The sequence below is a fragment of the Leptonychotes weddellii genome, chromosome 2 (genome assembly GCF_054177405.1).
Source record: "Leptonychotes weddellii isolate Sample4059 chromosome 2, ASM5417740v2, whole genome shotgun sequence".
Lineage (NCBI taxonomy): Eukaryota > Metazoa > Chordata > Mammalia > Carnivora > Phocidae > Leptonychotes > Leptonychotes weddellii.
In genome coordinates, this window is record NC_138370.1 from 74,103,276 (window position 1) to 74,125,488 (window position 22,213).

Here is a 22,213-nt window from a genome sequence, read left to right on the forward strand (position 1 = left end):
CCTGGGTGGCTCAGTTGGTTAAGCGACTGCCTTCGGCTCAGGTCATGATCCTGGAGTCCCAGGATCGAGTCCCGCATCGGGCTCCCTGCTCAGCAGGGAGTCTGCTTCTCCCTCTGACCCTCCTCCCTCTCATGCTCTCTCTCTCTATCTCATTCTCTCTCTCAAATAAATTAATAAAAAAAAATCTTAAAAAAAAAAAGTTTTACTAGCACAGACCTTTTGTTCTTATTTCACTGCAGATTCATTTACCTGAGAAAGATGTCATTAGGCTCAGTTTCAAATAAGAGACTAGGTAGAGGGATATTATTAAGGAGTACTTATTACAGTCCCGTCTCTGTTGCTTAGATCTTACAGGAACTAAAGGATTGGTCCCTAAGGTGGACTAATGCAAATGTGTCAAGTGATGTAGTAACAAAGTGACACAGCACATGCCTTCTAATACTAAAGTACCTAGGAAGCTGATTAACAACTTAACCTGTGGTATAGTGAGTCTGAATTAGGAGAGAGCCAGATGATTCTGAAAGATGTCTCTACCAGTCCACCTTCTCCTGCACACTCGAGGGCCCCCTATGTGTCAGGTTGTGTCCTCACAGCACACTCTGCAATTGAATCACCTCTACCTTTCAGTCTCTTGGGTGTGGTCTGGGGCAAAACTTTAATCTTCATAATCTAATCTCACAGTCCTCAGGGATAATTTACCAGCAGGATGTTGATTTTACATCCTTATTTCCCTATTCTCTGAGCTTTGAAAAGGGCACTTCATACCAGTAAGATACATGTTATCTTTTCTCTCGAGAAGTTACCAAGTATTTGGGGAAAGATTAATACACATCAACTAACAGAGAAAAACTGAGTGCTTACTAGGGTATAGGGTATAGTAAGGGTTAAAACAATCAGGACAGGTAACAATAATCAGAAAGACTGTAAAAAAATAAGACTTAAATATGGAGCTTTAATTCCTGAGTAAACCACTTACTTGGTCCATCATAGATAGGTAGCCACCATAATTTCTTGCCTCTCTCTCCCAAACGCACATACGCACACTGGACACCAGACTAGTACTCTATCCCACTGGAGGTAGATCAGTGAACAAACAGACTAAGATCTCTGTCCTCTGTCCTCTAAGCTTGCACTGCAGTGGGGAAATACAAGACGATGGTCATATGGTGAAAAGTGCTATGGAGAAAAATAAAGGAGGAAGAGGAAATAGGGAATGCTAGCAGGTGGGGAGTTGCTATTTACGTGGGATGCAGGAGGTCTCACTAAAAGATGGAATTTGAGCAGAGACCTGAAGGTGGTAAGGAAATAAATCTGAAGTCTTAATGTAGACACAATGGAAGAACATTCTGGACAGAACAGCAAATGCAAAGGGCCTCAGAAAGGAACATGCTTGGCAAGGCTGATAAATAGCAACACACTGAATAAAACGATGAGGTCAGGGAGGCAGTGAGGACAAGGGGGCAGATTATATAGCCCATTGTAGTCCATTCTAAGGACTAGAGCTTTTATCTGATATGGGAAGCCACTGGAGAATGTTAAGCAGGAGTAAGAATCTGATTTACATTAAAAAAAAAAAATCTCACTGGGGACGCCTGGGTGGCTCATTTCGTTAAGCATCTGCTTTCAGCTCAGATCAGGATCCCAGGATCCTGGGATGAGTCCCACATCGGGCTCCCTGCTCGGTGGGGAGCCTGCTTCACCCTCTCCCTCTGTTGCTCCCTCTGCTTGCGGGTACACGCTGTCAGATAAAATCTTTAAAAAAAACCCCAAAAAACATTACACTGTAGGGAACTAAGGGCAGACAGAGAAAACCCATTAGAGGACAATTAATAATCATCCAGGCAAAAGACAGTGGTAGCTCTGACTAGTGATAGCAGTTAAAGTGGCTGGATTCTGGAAAATTCTAATTGGAGCCAGTAAGTTTTAATGATAACCTGGGTATGGTTTGAGAGAGAAAGAATAACCAAAAAGGTCCCAAAGGTTGCCAGCAGAGCAATTAGAAAGATGAAAGTTGCAAGTACCGGCTAGGAAGATTTGATGGGGTTGGCAGAAAATAGGAGTTTGGTAATTAGATATGACTGAGGCTTAGGAGAGAGGAGCAAACTGGAAATAAATGTCTGGGAGAAGTTAGTGGACACTTGAGATTAAAGTGAGTTAAGAGAGAAAACAGGTCAAAGGACTGAGCTCTGGGGCAAATTGGGGAAGATGTGGTGAAAATCTTGAGGATGGCATGCCAGAGAAGTTGGAAAAGAAGAAAGGGAGCATGATCTTCCTGGGAACAAAGTAAAGAAAGTATTTCATCCTTGAAGTAGTTGTACTTATCTCCTGTGTCAAATGCTACTGATAGGTCAAGAAAAATACAGACAGACCATCTGGATTTAGCAACATGGAAGACTTATTAAGTGGCTTTAACAATAGTGATTTCCAATTTTTGGTGGAGTTTTGGGGAAAAGAGGAAATAGGACAGAGCAGAGAAGTAATTTGAGGAAATTTTGCCCTGAAAGAGGAGAGAAATGGAGTTGTGGCTAGAGATGGAGGCAAGAGAATTTTTGGAGGCTGTTATATGTTTGTTTGCTAGTGGGGGTGACACAATAGAGGGAAAACCCTGAAACAGGAGACCCTGGACATGATAGGCATGAGGAAGCCCACAAATCCTCTCCCCAGAAGCACTATAAACCTGAACAGAACTGTCAAAACCAACCACTCCAATCCTCTGGATATAGACCAAAGGCCTACAGCAAAGAGAAGCTTTTATTCACAGAAGCTCGTGAACTTCAGCTAAGAACGGTGTAATCTGTGTCATTCCTGCACCGGAGCTCATCCCCCCAGCCCCTCGAGCTCTATGGGAGTATTTCAACTAGGGCAGCAAAGATACTGCATTATCAAGTCCAGGCCCTGATGGCTTTACTGGTGTGTCTATCAAACATTGAAATATGAAATACCACTCCTTCACAAACTGCCATTTATTGCTTCCCATGTACAGCTCCTCTGGAAGACAGTTTGGCAGGTTTTTACAAATTAAACATAGACTTACCATATGGCTCAAAACTCATGCCCATAGGTATTTTACCTCAGTGAACGGAAAACTTATGTTCATGCAAAAAATATGTACACAAATGTTAAGAAGCAGTTTTAATAATCACCCCAAATTGGAAGCAATCGAGAAAGGCCCTCACCTTGTGAATGGATAAACAACTATAGTACATCCTTATAATGAAACAGTATCCAGCAAAGAAAAGGAACAAGCTGTTGATTTGCAAGATACACCCAGGCAACATGGATGAATCTCAAATGCATTTTGTAAGTGAACGAAGCCAGACCCTAAAACTTACATATTAAATGGTTTTGTTCATATGACACTCTGGAAAAGGCAAAACTATACGGATTGGTAGCTGCCAGAGGATGGGGGTTGCAGGGGAGCAGTGGCTGACTAGGGGATTTGAGGGTGATGGAACTGCTCTGTACAGTGGTAGGGTGGTAGATACACACCCTATGCATTTGTCAAAATCCATACAGCTGCCCATCAAAAAGAATGAACTTTAACGTGTACAAATTTAAAACATCAGAAGATGGAATCAGCTCAAAACGGAGTGCAGATTTTGACAAATGAATCTAACAAATGTATGGCAATCTCACAAAAGGGGTTCATTAAAAAAGGAGCTGTGACCTGAGTAATTTTGGAAAACAGCGTTTTAATGGAAACTATCCAGCTCAAGACTAAAGGAACTGTATGTAGTTAGTAAAGTTTCTCACAGGGGTAGTAGGTGTTAACAATTCCCAAACTGCTTCACAACATACTGGGGTTGAACAAGTGAATGGACAGTAGATGGTGCAAGCCGTATTTCTCACTGACAGACAATGAAGTTACAGATAGGCAAGGAAAAAAGGCTAGGATGAATCATGTGGTATTGAGCTAGAGTCAGAGATATCAGGATGAATTCACGTTTCACTTACTACACACACAAATATATAGATACAGAGATAATTACAGATATGTGTATTGTAGGACTGGTTTTCCACTTGCTGTCTGCCATTAGCTAACCATTTAGCTGTCTCTGCCATCTACCTGCTTTTTTCCCATGCCACAAACATATATCTTATATCTTTATATGTCCAGGATTATTGTGAGGATAAAAATAAAGACATGAGTCTAAAACTTTTTAAAAATATTTTATTTAGGGGCGCCTGGGTGGCTCAGTTGGTTAAGCGACTGCCTTCGGCTCAGGTCATGATCCTGGAGTCCCGGGATCGAGTCCCGCATCGGGCTCCCTGCTCGGCAGGGAGTCTGCTTTGCCCTCTGACCCTATCCCCTCTCATGTGTTCTCTCTCATTCTCTCTCTCTCAAATAAATAAATAAAATCTTTAAAAAAAAATATTTTATTTATTTATTTGCCAGAGAGAGCGCGAGCACAAGCAGGGGGAGCGGCAGGGAGAGGGAGAAGCAGACTCCCCACTTCCGATGCAGCCCTCGATCCCAGGACCCCAAAGATCATGATGCTTAACTGACTGAGCCACCCAGGCATCCCTAAAACATTTTTTATAAAACCATTACACCTAGGAATTTTGCTTGGGTTTATTTATTTATTTTTGGCCCAAGGTGGTCCTCATGCCTTGTCTAATCACTCCTCAGCAGATACTGCATTTCTGCGGTGATGAACACTTTAAGTTAAAAATGTCATTTCACATGTTACTGTGTGAACATACAGAATAAATGCACATGAATATTTATATACTTATATGTATAACTTGTAAGATACATATTTTAAGCCAGTCAATGTAAAAATTCACGTGACAAAGCCAACATTCCCAACTCAGTACACACCCGTGGCATCTCTGATGGGTTTCACAAAATAATTATTTTTTCTACAGTACGTATGTGCAACTTCCTTCGGTATTCCCTTTCATTTTTTAAAAATGCTGGTCTTGACCCAGTGAAATTGAGTTTACAACCCACTAATGAAACTGTTCTAGTAGCAGTCTTCCGAGAGTATAGATATAGACCCTTGGGGATGTTTGAGACCCTTTCAGAGGTATGCATGGCCAAAACTACTTTCATAATAATACTAAGACACCACTTTCCTTTTTACCGTGTTTGCTCTCTGTTCTACCCACAAACGTGTTAAAACTGCTGCTGCCTTAGCACGAATCAGGCACTGGCATCAGACTCCACAAGTAGCCACAGTATTCACCACCACCACACACCCTCAGTTTTAAAAAAGTCAGTTTTACCTAAAAATGTCCTTAATGAGGAAGTAGTATTTTTGTTAAATCTGGAACCTTACTGACATGTCTTTTCTTTTTTTTTTTTTTAAGATTTTTATTTATTTATTCATGAGAGACAGAAAGAGAGAGAGAGAGAGAGGCAGAGGGAGAAGCAGGCTCCCCGCGGAGCAGGGAGCCGGATGCGGGACTCGAGGATCATGACCTGAGCCGAAGGCAGTTGCTTAACCAACTGAGCCACCCAGGCGTCCCGACATGTCTTTTTAATATGTGACAATGGAAGATACACATAAAGCACTTTTGCTGCATACCAAAATACAACATCTTATAGAAAAGCATGAGGGTTGCAAAATGAACTAGCCCCTTTTTTTCATGGAACACCATTTTTGCCCAAAGGTAAACCTGACAAACTGTAGTTAATCAGATACGGAAGAATATCAAGGTATTTTCACTAAAATGTATTAAGTGAGCCTGTCACTTTAAGGAAAACAAGACCATTTTTGTGTCAATGATAAAAATTTTCAAGGGAAAACTTTAGAAAACTTTTATCTGCCATCAGGAGCAGGACAGGTTCCCAATAACTTAAAGACTTCTGACAAGATGGGTAGTATTATTAACTAACGCTGTTTTTTGATATTGTATAATATTTGAAAGATCTGCATAGCCCAGTTAACCAACATTTTCCAAATGACCAATACAAAATCATTCATGGGTAAAAAATCCGTTCAAAATACCAGACAAATCAACTGATTTTAAATAAGTCACAGAATACAAAAAGTTCACTGATACGGCACCAGATTCCATGTTGCAAATAACTACTAACATAGAATCTACCACAAAGTATATTCACAATGATCTAAAAACGCTGTTAAAATAACTTTTTTCCAACTACATTAACTGTGAGAGACTGGATTTTCTTCAAAGACTTTAACCAAAACAACATACCACAACATATTGAATGTAGAAGCAGGTATGAGAATCCTAGCAGTCTCCTATTAAGCCAGACTTCAAGAGATTTCCAAAAATGTAAAACAATGCCATTCTTTTAACTAATTTCTTTTTGTTTTGGAAAATATAGCTACTTTTCCATAAAAATGTTATTTATGTTAATATTGATTTTATTATACTAAATGTTCTACTTTCTAACATATCTATCGACATGCATATGAATACATAACCCACATAAACAAAAAGTTCTTTGGGTCCTCAGAATTTTTTAAGAATGTAAAAGGATCCAGAGAGTAAAAAGTGAGAATTTCTATTCCAGATCAACCATCTTTTAAATGTGGACATCCTGTCCTGGGGGACATGAAATAAGGCAATCCCCTGGGAAGAAAATGAGAACTTTTTTATCTAAAAAAAAAGACGAGACAAACAACAGATTGGAAGCAGACAAGTATATGATTCATACGAACATAGAGCACATACCTACATTTGTTTTAAACCGGCAGAGCGTACAACCACAGAAGCTGAGAGGTCACTGCTGTAAAGCTATCTCCATGCTGCTCCGGAGACTACAACTATCCCTGAATCAGGGATACTCTTCCCTTACTTCTGTCTTTTATTTCTGATATCCAACCTAGATTTTTCTATACTTCAAAAATATTCTTTTCATAAAGTCATGAAACCAGAGGAATCAGAAAGGATTTGGGGAAGTCCCAATACATTTTCTTCCCATGCGTTCGGTTTTTCTTTTCTGCTTCTAGTCCCAAGAACATACGAGCTTACTTAGTTATTTCTCAAGACTGTATTTTCCAAAACTTTCTGGTATCATATAGCCATCATGTCAAAACAAGTGCAAAATCCCAAGCTAGGGAATTAAGTAAAAGTGAACACTAAAGACTACACGTATTATTTTTGTACTTGAAACAGTGCCAGCCAAGGCTTAGACCCACGTTAAGGACTTAAGTGTAGTAAGGCTATGTAAATTTGAAAACAAAAGAAAGCAAAGATTATGGGGCACCTTTCTTCCCTCTCCCACCCATCCTAAAAATGATGCCAGTGACAGCTAAGGATTACTGAACTTAACATGCACCATTTACAAATTCTGCCTGTTTTGACTGCATTTTCTATTAAATCTCATTACAAATCCTAAGAGGCAGCTACTCTTACTATGCCCTTTTTACAACGAGGAAGTAACTTAGTAACCATTCTCATTGTTTCTCACCCGTTTTAAAAAAAATAACCTAAAGTCCTTATGACGTTGCCCAAAACGAAAAAACACGTCAGCAGGGCCTATGGTGGTACCATGTGTGCTAAGTGTTTGTGACAGGATCAAGCGTGCTTTCCTTATCGAGGAGCAGAAAATCGTTGTGAAAGTGTTGAAAGCCCAAGCACAGAGTCAGAAAGCTAAATAAAAAAATGAAGCTTTTTTGAGTAATAAAAAAAAAATCAGAAGGCTTGAAAAAAAAACCACATTTTTTTCTTTTAGAGTATGAACCAATTTTAAAAAATTCTTTCCAGGGCGCCTGGGTGGCTCAGTTGGTTAAGCGACTGCCTTCGGCTCAGGTCATGATCCTGGAGTCCCGGGATCGAGTCCCGCATTGGGCTCCCTGCTCAGCGGGGAGTCTGCTTCTCCCTCTGACCCTCCCCCCTCTCATGTACTCGCTCTCTCTCATTCTCTCTCTCTCAAATAAATAAATAAAATCTTTAAAAAAAAATAAATAAAATAAAAAATAAAAAAAAATAAATAAAAAATTCTTTCCACACATAAATACATGTCTGATTCCCAGATTTCAAGCCATCCTACTTAATTAAGGTTTATGCCGTAAAAGGGGTTGCTATTTGGAGCTTTGAAAAAAATCGTCCAAGGTTCAGAATAGCTCAACATCCAAAGCCAATTTTCTCGGGCGAGACAGCACAAATAATTCATCCCCATAGTAATTAAGATATTGAAAAGTACAAAATCTTGACAAAACCTCTGTTAAACTTTATTCGGCACTCATACTGGCTTCTAGGACGATTTTACATGTATTTGGATATGGGTATTTTTGATTTGACCCCATACTGTATTTTTCCCCCAAAGTTCATTTCTTTCCTCAGCATTTTACTAGGAAAAGTATCAGCCATCATCCTCAGTGTGATACACATTATATAATTTATACAGACAATAGGCAGATCAAAATAGCTTTATTTCTTATGCCTAGCTATGATTTAACAATACCACTCCAATCCCCTGCCTTTTCTTCTTTCTATAAGCATATTTCCATTTACATTTAGAACTGGATGCCTTCATTCCTTACATTAATACCTCACTGCTATTTTACTTTATAGGAACAAATAACTCTTCCGTCCCTCATAATAGCCTTTAAAGATTTGCCAGAGAATTGAGATTTAGATTCCTGAAATACAGTAGTAGTATGTAAACATCCCCCCGTTTGGTCATCTCTTTCCTAGAAAACAGAGCAAAAGTGGGCGAATCACTAAAATATAGAATACATGTTTACTCTTTATATCACCAATTATACATACTTCTGAAGCAATAGGCAGACCACAATATAAGTTCCTAAGAGTGCCAACCATCAGAGGGAAATGATCAGGGTTTAATGAAACACTTTCACACCAATAATCAGAATGCTGGACGAGAATCCTAACATCTGAGTCCCAAACTGACTGGGCCTACCATTCCAAGCAGTCCTAACAGCACTTAGAAATCATACCAGAAAGACATCTCTCCACATAATGTGTCTCTAGTTACCCAGCAGTTGCATACACTGGAGTTTGCCCAAACAATTCAGTCTCTGAATTTCTCTCAAGATTAGTTTGAGCTTGGTCTCCTGAAACTGTGGCTTGGCCAAAAAAACGCTGATTAAACACCAAAAACTAAACAAAACCAGGATAATCTGCATACACACCTGGGAAGCTGCTGGAGCTGACCAACCTCGGCCCAAGGAAACCTCAAAGCGCACAAAAACTGTAAACGACAGACGTCACAGGAAGGCATCAGGAAACAGCAATCCTTTGCTGCCATCTACTGGCCATGTGTTGAACCACCTCAGAAAGTTTACATCATTGTAGCAAGCAAATTTTCATTAGGCTTCTTAGAGCCCCTGAATAAATGTAGCCACCTTCTAGACAAATGAGTGGTAATACCCACAAGATAAGCAACATAACCAGCTTGGATGCTGGGTATGAGGTATATTTATTTAATATTTACTGAATAAATAAAGATTTTTAGCTTCCCTGCCTGCACAGCTTTATGAATCAAGCCCTAGTGGCTCTCTCTTCCTTCCACCTGGCCTGCTTCTCTTAAGTTGTCCTTGACATTTGAACTATAAACCCTGTCCTTTACTTATTAGACTGTGAGTTCCAAGAGGACAGGGACTGTGTCTACCTTGTTTACCATTTCCTCAAATACCTAGCCCGGTACCTTTAAAAATGTTGATAAAAGAAAAGATGCGGAAACTTTACTCTAACACTGTGTGCTGACCATACTGGAATTAAATAAATAAATAAGAAAGAAATGATGCCAAGAGACAGCAAAGTGCCAAGGAACCTGTCAAACACTGACAGGGGAACTGCCTTACACTGGTAGAGTAGAGCACTTCATGGTATGCTGAGCACTTTTACTTGTGATATCTGTTACTCTCAAGAACTCCTTGGCTCTTTCACAGATGAAGACACTGAGATTCAGAAGTTTAAGTGACTTGTCCCGAGTCACTATGAAAAGTAACTATCTAGAATTTTGTGAGACTGCAGTTGGGGCCGGCCCTCGCTCTGCATTACTATGCAGGTCCACCTGGTAAATGCACATAAGCACCTTCAAATTTTGTATATGACTGTGGACGTGAAGTACATTAATTCCTGGATCCTGGATTCTAAGTGCCAATTTAGGAAGATACCATTTTCTGGTGAGGATTAAATATTTTAGTCAGTGTCCAGTCTTCAAATTTGTTATTGAGCATCACGGATTAAATGTGACAGGCATGCACAGAGCACTTAGCTATCAAGTATGTTAGTACGTGAAAGTCCTATGGCCAAAGCCTCAACTTTTCTCAGTAACATCAGGCTACAGTTCAGCAGAAGCACAAACAGTCTTCAACCCAGGGACTCAAGTTAGGCTGGCTTGCGTCAAATCCCAGCTCCTCCTTTTACTAATAAGATCCTGAACAAGTTATTCACCTTTTTTGTGCCTCAGTTTCTACAGCTGGGGATCACTCTAATTTACTTCACCAGGTTACTGCGAGGATTGAGTTAAACTAGATACACCTAGTAATCCTAAGTGGTCAGTTAAATGTTAGCTATTCTATTCTATTTAGCAAAGTTCACTTTCTGGGTTTAAAGAGAAGGCTGTTTGTTAACATCGGAGAGCCCGGCATATGCCATACTACTTCCAAGTATTTTCATTATTCTTTCCAACAATCCATCAAGTAGGTACTGCAGTCATCATTTGATAGCAACAGACACTGAGGTTATGAGATCAGTACACAGTTTTTCAAGATTGCACAACTACTGAGGGGTCTGGCCTCGGAGACAAGTTACCTGCACCTTGAACTGTTGCTCATCAGCATCTCCGGCAGGACTGACAGTCAGGACAACTGCAAGGGTGCCTTGCCAGGGCACACACAGGAATAACCAGAGGTCGAATTCCACCTTCTCCATCTGCCAACGTCACTGCCAACACGGTACACACATGTGTGTGTCACATGGCATGTCACAAAGTGTACAAAGCAGAGCAACAACCTGAGTGGCCTTACTAGAGATACCAAGTGAAGGTCATGACTCTCAACCTAACGTGTCTAAAAATACAAACACCTAGACACAGTGTGACAATCCAAACGACCTTTCCTCACTAGGCAGCAGTCACACACTAAACAAGAATGCCAAAATGTTTTCCAGGCTGAGCCATACCTTTAGTCATGCCAGATTCATCTAGAAAATATCACTAGGGAAAAAGAAATCCCTCCACAATCAAAGCTTAGGTTAACTGTTTTAATTGGTGCTCAACTGTTGGTTGACCAACCATTTCTACAAACTGGGTTTTTCTAGCATAATGCTCTGAAGTGAAATGTGAAAAGGTAGAAACTGACAGAATCTGGTGGGACAACTGCTCTCCACTAAGACATTAAGTCTGTGTTACTACATGATGCCCAAGAAAATGGTCCATTTTTACGGTTATGAATGGAAACATGAAAGCTAAAAGGAAAAAAATCTGCTGATAGTACAGACTTTTTCCCTTGTAATCAGGAGTCCACCAGCTACAGCCCATGAGCTGCATCTAGCCGGCACCCTGTTTTGTGCTGCTGGTAATCTTGCATATTTTTTAACGTTTGAAAAAAAAAATCATAATATTTCATGACATGGGAAAACTATATGAAATTCAAATTTCAGGGTCCATAAGCTTATGTACTGTCTAGGGCTGCTTCCACACTACAATGGCAGAGTTGAGTAGGTGTGACACAGATGTATGGCCCACAAAGCCTGAAATACTTCCTACTTTACAGCAGACGTTTGCAGACCCCTGTCCTAGATTATACTGAAATGAAATTTTACAGCCACTTTGTATACATTTCACAAAACCAGTGGAAGATTTTCAGTCACTTGAAATAGGGGAAAACAATTTTCACATATAAATTTCCATGGCCTGCCTTGAATAATTAAGGCACATGCAGGAAAAGAATCATCTTTTACAATCTGAAGTGAAATTGTTAACAGCTTTAAAATCTCTATTCCTGGGACGCCTGGGTGGCTCAGTCAGTTGGGCGTCTGCCTTCGGCTCTGGTCACGGTCCCAGGGTCCTGGGATCGAGCCCCGCATCGGGTTCCCTGCTCAGTGGGAAGCCTGCTTCTCCCTCTGCCTGCCGCTCCCCCTGCTTGTGCTCTCACTCTCTCTCTCTGGCAAATAAATAAATAAAATCTTAAAAAAATAAAATAAAATAAAATAAAATCTCTATTCCTACCACTCATTTTTAAAATGGGAATTGAGGGACGCCTGGGTGGCTCAGTCGGTTAAGCGGCTGCCTTCGGCTCGGGTCATGATCCCAGGGTCCTGGGATCGAGTCCCACATCGGGCTCCTTGCTCGGCAGGGAGCCTGCTTCTCCCTCTGCCTGCCTCTCCCCCTGCTTGTGTTCTGTCTCTCTCTCTGACAAATAAATAAATAAAATCTTAAAAAAAAAAAAAGATAAAATGGGAATTGAAACAAATAATTAAAAAAAAAATGGTAATCGGTTTGTTACACTCAATAGGTCACCAGGTATGGAGTAGAGAAATCAGAGTGGAGGAAAATGCAGTACAAGTTACCAAAGGTCCATTAAATACGGTTCTTCCCAAGGGAGCTCTGAAGAAACTCCAAGCTGAGTCAACAAAGAAAAAGGGCAGGAGAAGCTGAGGGGCAATTGTTAGGGTAATTAATTCAACTCTGACTTCTGAAACAGCTGTGCTAGTTACCCTACTACCCCTCTCAGACAGAGGCCAGCAAGGGTGGCTTCTGCCTGTGGGACAGAACCAGAGAATGCTTTAAAGAAAAGTGGGATATATGCCTTGGAAGGGCTACCAAGGGTGACAGATCTAAAGGAAAAGCAGACTGGGGGCGCCTGGCTGGCTCAGTCAGAAGAGCATGAGACTCTTGATCTCGGGGCTGTAAGTTTGAGCCCTACGTTGGGTGTAGAGATGACTAAATAAATAAATAAATAAATAAAAACTTGAAAGAGAGAGAGAAAGAAAAAGAAAGAAAAGCAGACCAGATCAAAGTCTAACTCTGACCTCAAGAATATTTAAGAAGTAGAGTGAGGAGTTAAATTAGCAAACAGAAAGAAGTCTTCCGAGCTTTGGCAAAGGTGGAGGTCTCCAGCCTGCTCCCTCCTAGGGAAGCCTACCTGTCCACCCACCGCATAACCCTCCCACTTACAGAACACATAAACTGCTCTCCCCTTTACTAGAGGCCTGTGGGAGAAACAGGCATTCATATCTACATATCTTTAAAGCTACAGAAGAGGGACGCCTGAGTGGCTCAGTCGGTCAAGCATCTGCCTTTGGCTCAGGTCTTGATTCCTAGGGCCTGGGATTAAGCCAGCATCCGCCCCACATCTGGTTCCAGGTCCCTGCTCAGGAGGAGCCTGCTTCTCCCTCTACTTGCCACTCCTCCTGCTTGTGCTGCCTCTCTTCTGACAAATAAAGCTACAGGAAAGTAATATGGACACAAAACAAGAATAGGATTCTATCAAAAAAGGCATAGAGAACTAGAAAATGTCTAGACTTTAAAATGACTGCAAAATAGAAACAGAAAAACTCACAAAATGGAGAGGAGATAAAGACATTAAAAAATGAGAGAAGAGACACAGAGGATAGATCCACATGGCCATCTGTCTAACAGGAGTTCAAGAACATGAGAATAAGAGGGCGCCTGGGTGGCTCAGATGGTTGAGCGTCTGCCTTCGGCTCAGGTCATGATCCCAGCGTCCTGGGATCGAGTCCCGCATCAGGCTCCCTGCTCCTTGGGAGCCTGCTTCTCCCTCTGCCTCTCTCTGTCTCTCATGAATAAAATCTTAAAAAAAAAAAAAAAGAACATGAGAATAAGATATGACAGAGTTGACAAAATTATCCAAAAGATTTTTATTAATGGGCATGTGTTACTCCTGTAATTTTCTAAAAACTTAATTTAAAAAATCATCATGACTTTTTTCCAAATAAAATTCAGAATGATGAACCATCTGAAAGAGAAACTAATTCCCGAATATGTCTCAGCAAAACTATTTGACCTATAAGATTTGAAAGAAACTTCTTTCAGCAGTCCCTCAATAATGGTTGATACCTATGACAGCAAAACATAAAAAGGAAATATAAAACTATTATATTCAAGGTATCTTTAAAATCTGCAAACTAATTTACTTTGTACCCTGACACAAGTTTATCTGCAGACTGGCAATGGACCTGCTCAAGGACTGGAAGCTCAAAGGGCTGGAGGAAAGGAAGACAGTGGGAGCAGGAGGACAAGATTAAAGGACTCCCTGGACATCCTACTGCAATTCTTTACTGTAATTTTGTCTCACTGTAACTTTTCCTTTGGTGGACTTCTCATACTACTCCAATTCTGAAGATGGAATAAAGCTGGCTTTAAAATTTTCCTTTCGGGGTGCCTGGGTGGCTCAGTCAGTTAAGCATCTGACTCTTGATTTTGGCTCAGGTCATGATCTCAGGGTCCTGAGATTGAGCCCTGGGCTCTGAGCTGGGAGTGGAGTCTGCTTGAGATTCTCTCTCTCCTTCTGCAACCCGCTTCCCGAGCTCTCTCAAAAAAAAAAGTTAAGTGTACATATACATATATATGTATTACACATATATACACATATAAAAATTTTCCTTTCTGCACAATCCCTCATAATCCAATAGCAGAATCTAACTTTTGGAGGCATGGGAATCAATGCATTGGTGAGAAACTTCTAGCAGGCTTCTGTGCATTTAGTAAAACAGATCTCACTGGCTGGCTGTCCACCTGTATGTGTGGTCAGTAAGGGGCTGTCTGTTTGCACTGTACATCAGAATCACCAGATGCTCAGTCCTCATGTTAAAATTCAGAAGATCTGAGTGGGCCCAGGCATTTGTTGATACTGGAAGGAAAAAAAAGTATTTTTGGGGGAGGGGGCATTCAAATATGACAGTAATAATTTTCTTTATCCCTCTTTCCCCTGAGCACTCCTGCCCACATCCCTGACATAGAACTCATGGTAACCAGTATGTTAAGTGTTGCTTTGACACTACATGGAGACAAGCGGACAACTAAAATTATCCACTTGAGGTCTTACTCCTTCTTGTGGGAAGGCTGGTTTTGCCTATTCTTTTTTTTTAAGATTTATTTATTTTAGAGAAAGAGAGGAGTGGTTACAAGCTAGCAAGTGGGAGGGAGGGGCAGAGGGAGAGGCAGAGAATCTCAAGCAGACCCCATGCTGAGCGAGGAGTCCAATGGCGGGTGGGGGAGGGGATTCGATCATATATCTCTGAGATCATGACCTGAGCTGAAACCAAGAGTCAGACACTTAACTGACTGAGCTACCCAGGCGCCCCGGTTTTTGCCTATTCTAACAATAAATCCAAAATGTTTTTTAACTGCTTTTCATGAAAGTACAAGTGAGTTTAGTATGAAGCCAAATACCCGTGCACATCATCTTTGAATTTCTCAGTATTTATTCAAGTATATAAACCCTGATTAGAATTTAAGCAAATACAGATGCTTCCTCACTTCCTCCTCCTCCAAGAAATCAGAAAATAACTGCCTCACTCCTTCATTGGTAGACATCATCAAAACCTACATGGCATTATTATTTACCCACCTACCCACTCCCGAAGTTGTACAACTACACCGATCCACATCCAGTAGTGTCAGTCTCAAGTTTTCCTCACTGAATTTTCATAAATACACCAACTCCTTCCCTTTCATAAAGCCTGCTTTTGTTCAGGTAAATGTTCTTGCTCAGAGGCCTCCTAAACTGCATTGGGGCCCAAGCTCAAAGACTTTAACACTCTTCCAGAATCCTCTCCCAAACTTCCCAGAAATAAATACCTTTGGAAAGAGGAGTGGAGCTTATAAAATACTCCCCCAAGTTTTCCAGGAAGAATCACCTGGGGCACTTGTTAAATATACAACTTAACCAGGCTTCTCCTGGAAGTAACTGATTCAAGTACATAGGTGAAAGACAAGAAACCTGTATTTTAACAAGTGTCCCAGATTCTGGAAGTACCTCTTTTTCTAATGGTGTTCATCACTGCTCCCATACCTGCCACCTTCTCACGTGGTCTCCTCTCCCTCCTGTCATCCACCCTGCTCCCTTCCATGGATGTACCCTCCTTTTACCTATTCAAAGCAGTTTTTTCCAATGAATCCACCCACACTGATTTCTCTTTCTTCTCAATTCCTGCCGCACTTAGTCATGTGATGCAACATTTGAACCTTTTAAGTGTACTGTGTTCAATAAAACTTGTGGATTGAATGATATAAATTTTTATTTTTTCTAGGTAAAGTCCAGTGTTGAGACAGCAAGCAAGATTAAATGATTTACAAATGTTCATATATTTTAAGTGTGTTGAATGTGATTCTGAAGCCATGGTTACTAACTCAAACGCCCCCAATAGCTTACTACTTAAACTCTTAGCACTGAATGCTACAGGAAAATGATACCTTAGTTCTTCCACAAGGAAAGCAATTTATTCTGTAGAAACTTGATAATTATAAGCTTTCCCATTTCTTCTCTCTCATAAACAGCTTACTCACAGAGTTAAGGGACATACTAAATAAAGCCGCCTCCTGAAATTAGCTGGTATTTGCTTTTAAAATTGTACCAAGAATAAAGCAACATGTTCCAGTGGTGGTGAACAGTAATTCAGCCAACTCTTAATTATATGAGGAGGTGGGATCGGGAAGACAGCACTTAAAAACCCACAGATGAGGGCGCCTGGGTGGCTCAGTCGTGAAGCATCTGCCTTCGGCTCAGGTCGTAATCCCAGGGTCCTGGGATCTAGCCCCGCGTTGGGCTCCCTGCTCGGCGGGAAGCCTGCTTCTCCCTCTCCCACTCCCGCTGTTTGAGTTCCTGCTCTTGCTATCTCTGTCTCTGTCAAATAAACAAACAAAATCTTAAAAAAAAAACAAAACCCATAGATGACTGCTGACTGCATTTCATCTAGTACAGTAACTGTGGCAATTGCTGCTTCTTTATGGGGATGCTGTCCTTGTGTGAGAAAAGAGAGCAAAACACTGAGACTGTCTCCAAGTTCCCCCTTTAAATTCTAATAACCTAGGATTTGATGACCGTACTCATCTTTCCAGTAACCTCTGATTGCCAAGGGGCATAAGTCAGGAAGGAAATGATTATCAAATGCAGTCAAGGGTCGGGACTCATTACCTACTCCCAGCCTCTCAACAGACTCTCTTGGAGGGAAGAGTAGCTTTTAGCTACCTGATGACGTCTCTTGCCAGATGTCTAAACTTTGGGACATATAAGAATAATCTGGAATCTGGGGCCCACCAATAACAAGTCTATTTTTTTTTTAAGATTTTATTTATTTATTTATTTGAGAGAGAGAGAGAGAGAAACAGCATGAGAGGGGATAGGGTCAGAGGGAGAAGCAGGCTCCCCGCCAAGCCAGGAGCCCGATGCGGGACTTGATCCCAGGATTCCGGGATCATGACCTAAGCCGAAGGCAGTCGCTTAACTAACTGAGCCACCCAAGCGCCCAATAACAAGTCTATTAATAGGTCTATAGCAGGATCCATTAATCTGCATTTTTAACAGCACCTAATGCTGGTTCTGAGGGTCTTTGGAAAACATTTTACAGTTTCTTCTCTCACCCTGCTGCATCCATGCTTCATGCTTTTCTCTTTCTGCTCCTGCCTTTTCCCAAATAAAATGTTTTAATTTCTTTCAATCCTAACCATGTTTCAAGGCTGAGCTCAAATATCAACCATTTCTTGAAGGCTAAAAAGATCACCTTTGCTGAAAGGGACTTCCCAATCTCCAGCACCCTTGTGCCATTTGCAAACTTTAACTGTAAGAGAAGAAAAGGTGTTTCATTTCATTAAACAGTTATTTTTTTTTGTGCAAGCTCTTCTCTCTTGTTAGGGAGTAAACTTTGTAAAGGCAGACTAAGGCTCACATTCTTTTACCTCCTAATAAAGCACCTACAGTGTGTGAGGCATTCTGCAAAAACTTCTTCAATGAAGATCAAGCAATAAGCGAATGAACGTATTCACATGTTTCTTCTAACAAGCAGCTGAAGCTAAAACTGCAGGAAAAAGGAAAATTGCCTAGATTTTGTAGTAACTAAGTTTAAGTACCATAAAATTTCTTTCAATTTCTTTATTTGTAAAACTAGGGTTTTCAGAGACTTTTAAAAAGTTCATTAAACACCTTTCTGTGTCAAAAGCCTAACATTCCAAATGCTCTATCTAACCTGACCTTTCTTCCTCAGCACAGTTATCCGCCATCTGTGTTATACAAGCTATCTATGTTCCCAAGATGCACCTACTGACTACCTTGGCCTGAGGGACTCTTGAGATACGAGCTGGTACAGGAGGAGACACGAACTGGTTTTCTTTTTTACTTCTCCCACCTCAAACCTAACAACGACCTGTTGAAACTAACAGTTACTAGGTGGCACCCATACTAACAGCTATTTCACAATGTGCCAAATTCCTATAAAGCTGGGGAGGGGGGAGAAAAGAAATCCTGGGAATAGGAACAGTGTAATTTCATGTAATGAATGTGTTCATCGCAGAATAAAACCCAAAAAGCCAAAAAACCTGAATAGGACTGTCAAGTCCACCCTTTCTAAAGAATATGGAGTTTAGGGGCGACTGGGTGGCTCAGCCCTTAAGCGTCTGTCTTCCGCTCAGGTCATGGTCCCAGGGTCCTGGGATCGAGCCCCGCCCGCATCGAGCCCCGCATCGGGCTCCCTTCTCGGAGGAAAGCCTGCTTCTCCCTCCCCCACTTCTCCCTCCCCCACTCCCCCTGCTTGTGTTCCCTCTCTTACTGTGTCTCTCTGTCAAATCAATCAATCAATCAATCTTAAAAAAAAAAAGAATATGGAGTTGAGAGTCTAAGTAACCAGGTGAGCACCCTAATTTTAAAAGTACGTCTTAGCCTAACCACCCACCAATAATAATCAAAGAGTTTCAAGTCTTAGTTCTAACTCAATCACCTTCAGATTATCACTTTCATTAAAGCCACATTGTTCCTTCTACTGTTCAATTTGTCCTAATTAATCCAAAACTTTCTGAACAAAATGTAGTTATTTATAATGTAGGATGGTCAGACGAATGTTTTGAATAGCAATAACCTAACTTGAGCACAGCCAAAATGCACTTTTAGTGTGATGAATTGCCAGTTTTGAAAGAGAACCTTCATTTCTCATTTACAAATCATTAATTTGTAATAATTTGTGGACACGGTAATGTGTCCTCAGGCAGAACCGGAGGTAGCAAAAAAGGGAAAGTCCAGGGTGTGTGATGTATAAAATTGGCTCTTGACCAGCGAAAGGCATCACCTTTACAAGATCTTAACCCAGGTATACAGGACACAGATGGACCAAGTAGTAAGAGTGGAAGGCTCCGAAAAAAATCCAAATAAATGTAAAACAAGTCAAAGTGTGTTACTATACGAGTAACATGACTTAAAAAAAATTCGTAACATCTAAATCATACAAAAGCTACATGATCAAAAAATATCCCTTTAGGTGACTTTTTTCTACACAAAATTTCCATAAAACAGACGCAAGTTAATTTGCGGCCTTGGAAGGGGCAGGGACAGCGTTAAGTCAGGAACGCGAAATGCCGAAGGCACCGCATCCAGGGATCAAACGGGACCCTGAAGAGTGGTCCAGTTCTTACTGAACGTGATGCAAGCCCCAGGACAGGTAGGGGAAAGGGAAAGCGGAAAGAGGAGGAGGAGGACCCGCTTCCCGGCCTGACCCCACACCCCAGCAGCCCGGGACTTCCCATTCATTCCGCGCCGTCTCCAGGTGGCGGCGGCGCGCGGGCAGCCGCGGCGTTCTCCGCCCGGCACCGTGCACTCACCTGTTCGGGAACACGACCGCGCGGCGCCCGAGGCCGCTGAGGCCGCTGAGGCCGCCGCCAGGAGCCGGGGGGACGCAGGCCGGGGGGCGGCCGCCGGCGGAGGCGACTGGCGGCGCAGCCCGGGGGTGGGCAAGCGGCGCAGGCCGGACGCGTCTCTCTGCAGCAGGGCGGAGCAGAGCCGCCGCGGGCTCTGATACATGCCGGGCGCCGGCGCCGCAACCACCGAGGCCCCTCACGCGCCGGAGGAGCGGAGCCTGGCCGAGGTCGAAGCCGGCGAACCGAACAGTCTCTCGGGGGCCGTCCGAGCGGATGCTCTCAGGGTCCTCGTCGCCCGGCCCAGGCCTAGGGGCAGTCTTGGGCAGGGGAGTCCGAGAGGGAGACGCGCGAGCAACAGCAGCTGAGGCAGCTGTGGCAGCAGCAGCGCTGTCTGCCGCGGGCTGGCGAGAGCTGGAGGGTAACCGGCGAGCGCAGCGCGCTGACAAAGCGGGCGCGACCAAGCGAGACCAGGAGGGGGGATCCGTGAGACCGGACCCTGGCGCGACGAGGCTGGGGTTCCCGGACTCGGGGTAATCCTATTTCGACAGGAAGGAGATCTTAAGTTTTTTGTAGGGTGGAAGCTGTAGGAGGTCTAAGGCAGCAAGTATCTGTTAGAGGGTTTTAAAGAAATGGAGCCTCCCCTTCCGCTGGCTGGAATGGAAGCGCCCACAGGCTGAGAGTCCCGAGACCATTCAGGGCTGTGGCTCTGGGGACACGTGTGTGTCCAGGTGGAAGACCACATGCGTGTGTGCGTGTGAGTGTAAGTGTGAATACAGAAAAGGGCATCCGCCCCCATCCCTTCGGAAACATATGTTGCGTTAAATGAAATTAAGCATATAAAGCACCGACTGTGTGCGAGGGCCATGATGGATATGAAAATGTCCCTTTCTTCAGTGGTGTTATACGCAGGCAAAGGGGGCAGAAGGTAGCAAGAGAAATCAGACCCTAAAGATCTACAAGGTAGATTAAACTAAGTGCCACAAGATCCAAAAAAGATAAAATTTGAAATAAAATAAATGTTTAGAGGGGAAAAAAAACAACAACAACAACCCAGGCTTGAGGATTCTTGAAGGTTTATCGGAATTGGCATGAGTTGGGCCATGAGTAGGAGGTCTAGAATTTAACACATGTGGAATTTGGGAGGGGAGTGGTGGTGATTTATACATGAAGAAAGGAAATAAGAAAACCCTGGGCATGTTTGGAAAAACAACAACTCTTAGTTATGTAGGATGGAAGCTAAGGAGTAAGAAGACAGATACTTAGATAGGTTATAGTGTGGATGGCAGAGATTATACCAGACTTAATTTGGTAGGAAACGTGACTTGTTATAAAGTTTTGTGAGCTACACAAAGATGACTAGGGTCGTGTTTTAATTGGAGGTCATGTGCCTCTGGCAAATGAAAAGGCAGGAGAAAGTAGAGCAGCTGAGATGAAAGATATTCTAGATCTGTATCTGGTACTGGAAAAGAATGGATGGAAGAAACATCTCCCATCGGGTAGGAAATGACTAACCAGAATGAAAGTGGAGTGAGGGGGAGGGCAACCCAAGACTGGATTCCTCTTTGGATGACTTATGAGCTAGAAATGTTTTCTTGGTGGGTTTCCCATGATTTTGCTGCTTCTCTTATCTTGTGGAATTGGAAGCTTTTCATTAGCAAGGATATTCAAAATATTTTTCAGACCCTGGTTATATATCCAATACCCAGAGGGCATGGATGAGTCAGCTAGCACAAGCTGATCACAACTCCAGGAGATAATCTCCTTAGCAAGTCATTAAGCTCTATTGGTCTCAGGTTCCTTAACTATAAAACATAGAATCATACTTTAGTCATTACATGAAATGAAGGGTGATAATAAAATTAGCTCATAAAAAGTGTTTTGCAAAGATAACAAAATGTCGAATTAGAATTTAGGTGATGGGTATGTGGGTGTTCACTTTTTTTCCCCCTATGTAAGGAAATACTCAAAATACAGTGTTGGGGGATAAGTGCTTTGAAAAGTTAAAAGTACTGTTCAAATATAAACTGTCATCATTAAAAGGATTTCAAAGGACAATTCTATCCTGAGAATGGGTCAGTAGTATTATTTTTATGACATATTAAACACTGTATACTTTAAGCAATCAGAAAAACATAAAATTTGGGGGGTGGGAGGATGGGTTAGCCTGGTGATGGGTATTAAAGAGGGCATGTACTGAATGGAGCACTGGGTGTTATATGCAAACAATGAATCATGGAACACTACATCAAAAACTAATGATGTGGGCGCCTGGGTGGCTCAGTTGGTTAAGCGACTGCCTTCGGCTCAGGTCATGATCCTGGAGTCCCGGGATCGAGTCCCGCATCGGGCTCCCTGCTCGGCGGGGAGTCTGCTTCTCCCTCTGACCCTCCCCACTCTCATGTGCTCTCTCTCATTCTCTCTCTCTCAAATAAATAAATAAAATCTTAAAAAAAAAAAAAA

At 42.1% G+C, this 22,213-nt stretch overlaps 1 protein-coding gene across 2 annotated transcripts in view; it reads right to left on the bottom strand.

Annotated features, from left to right (window-relative positions):
- NOCT (nocturnin) overlaps window positions 1-20,301 on the bottom strand; it is a 29,779-nt gene extending 9,478 nt beyond the window's left edge. The window contains exon 1 of one of the 2 annotated variants that reach the window (XM_081811860.1): window positions 19,718-20,301. In XM_081811860.1, the coding sequence (XP_081667986.1) occupies window positions 19,718-19,916 (199 nt within the window). In that variant the 5' untranslated portion in view covers window positions 19,917-20,301. Of the gene's footprint in view, window positions 1-9,074; window positions 9,343-19,717 lie in introns of those variants that run through there. The other variant, XM_081811861.1, reaches the window with a different exon arrangement.
- Window positions 20,302-22,213: the final 1,912 nt, after the last annotated feature.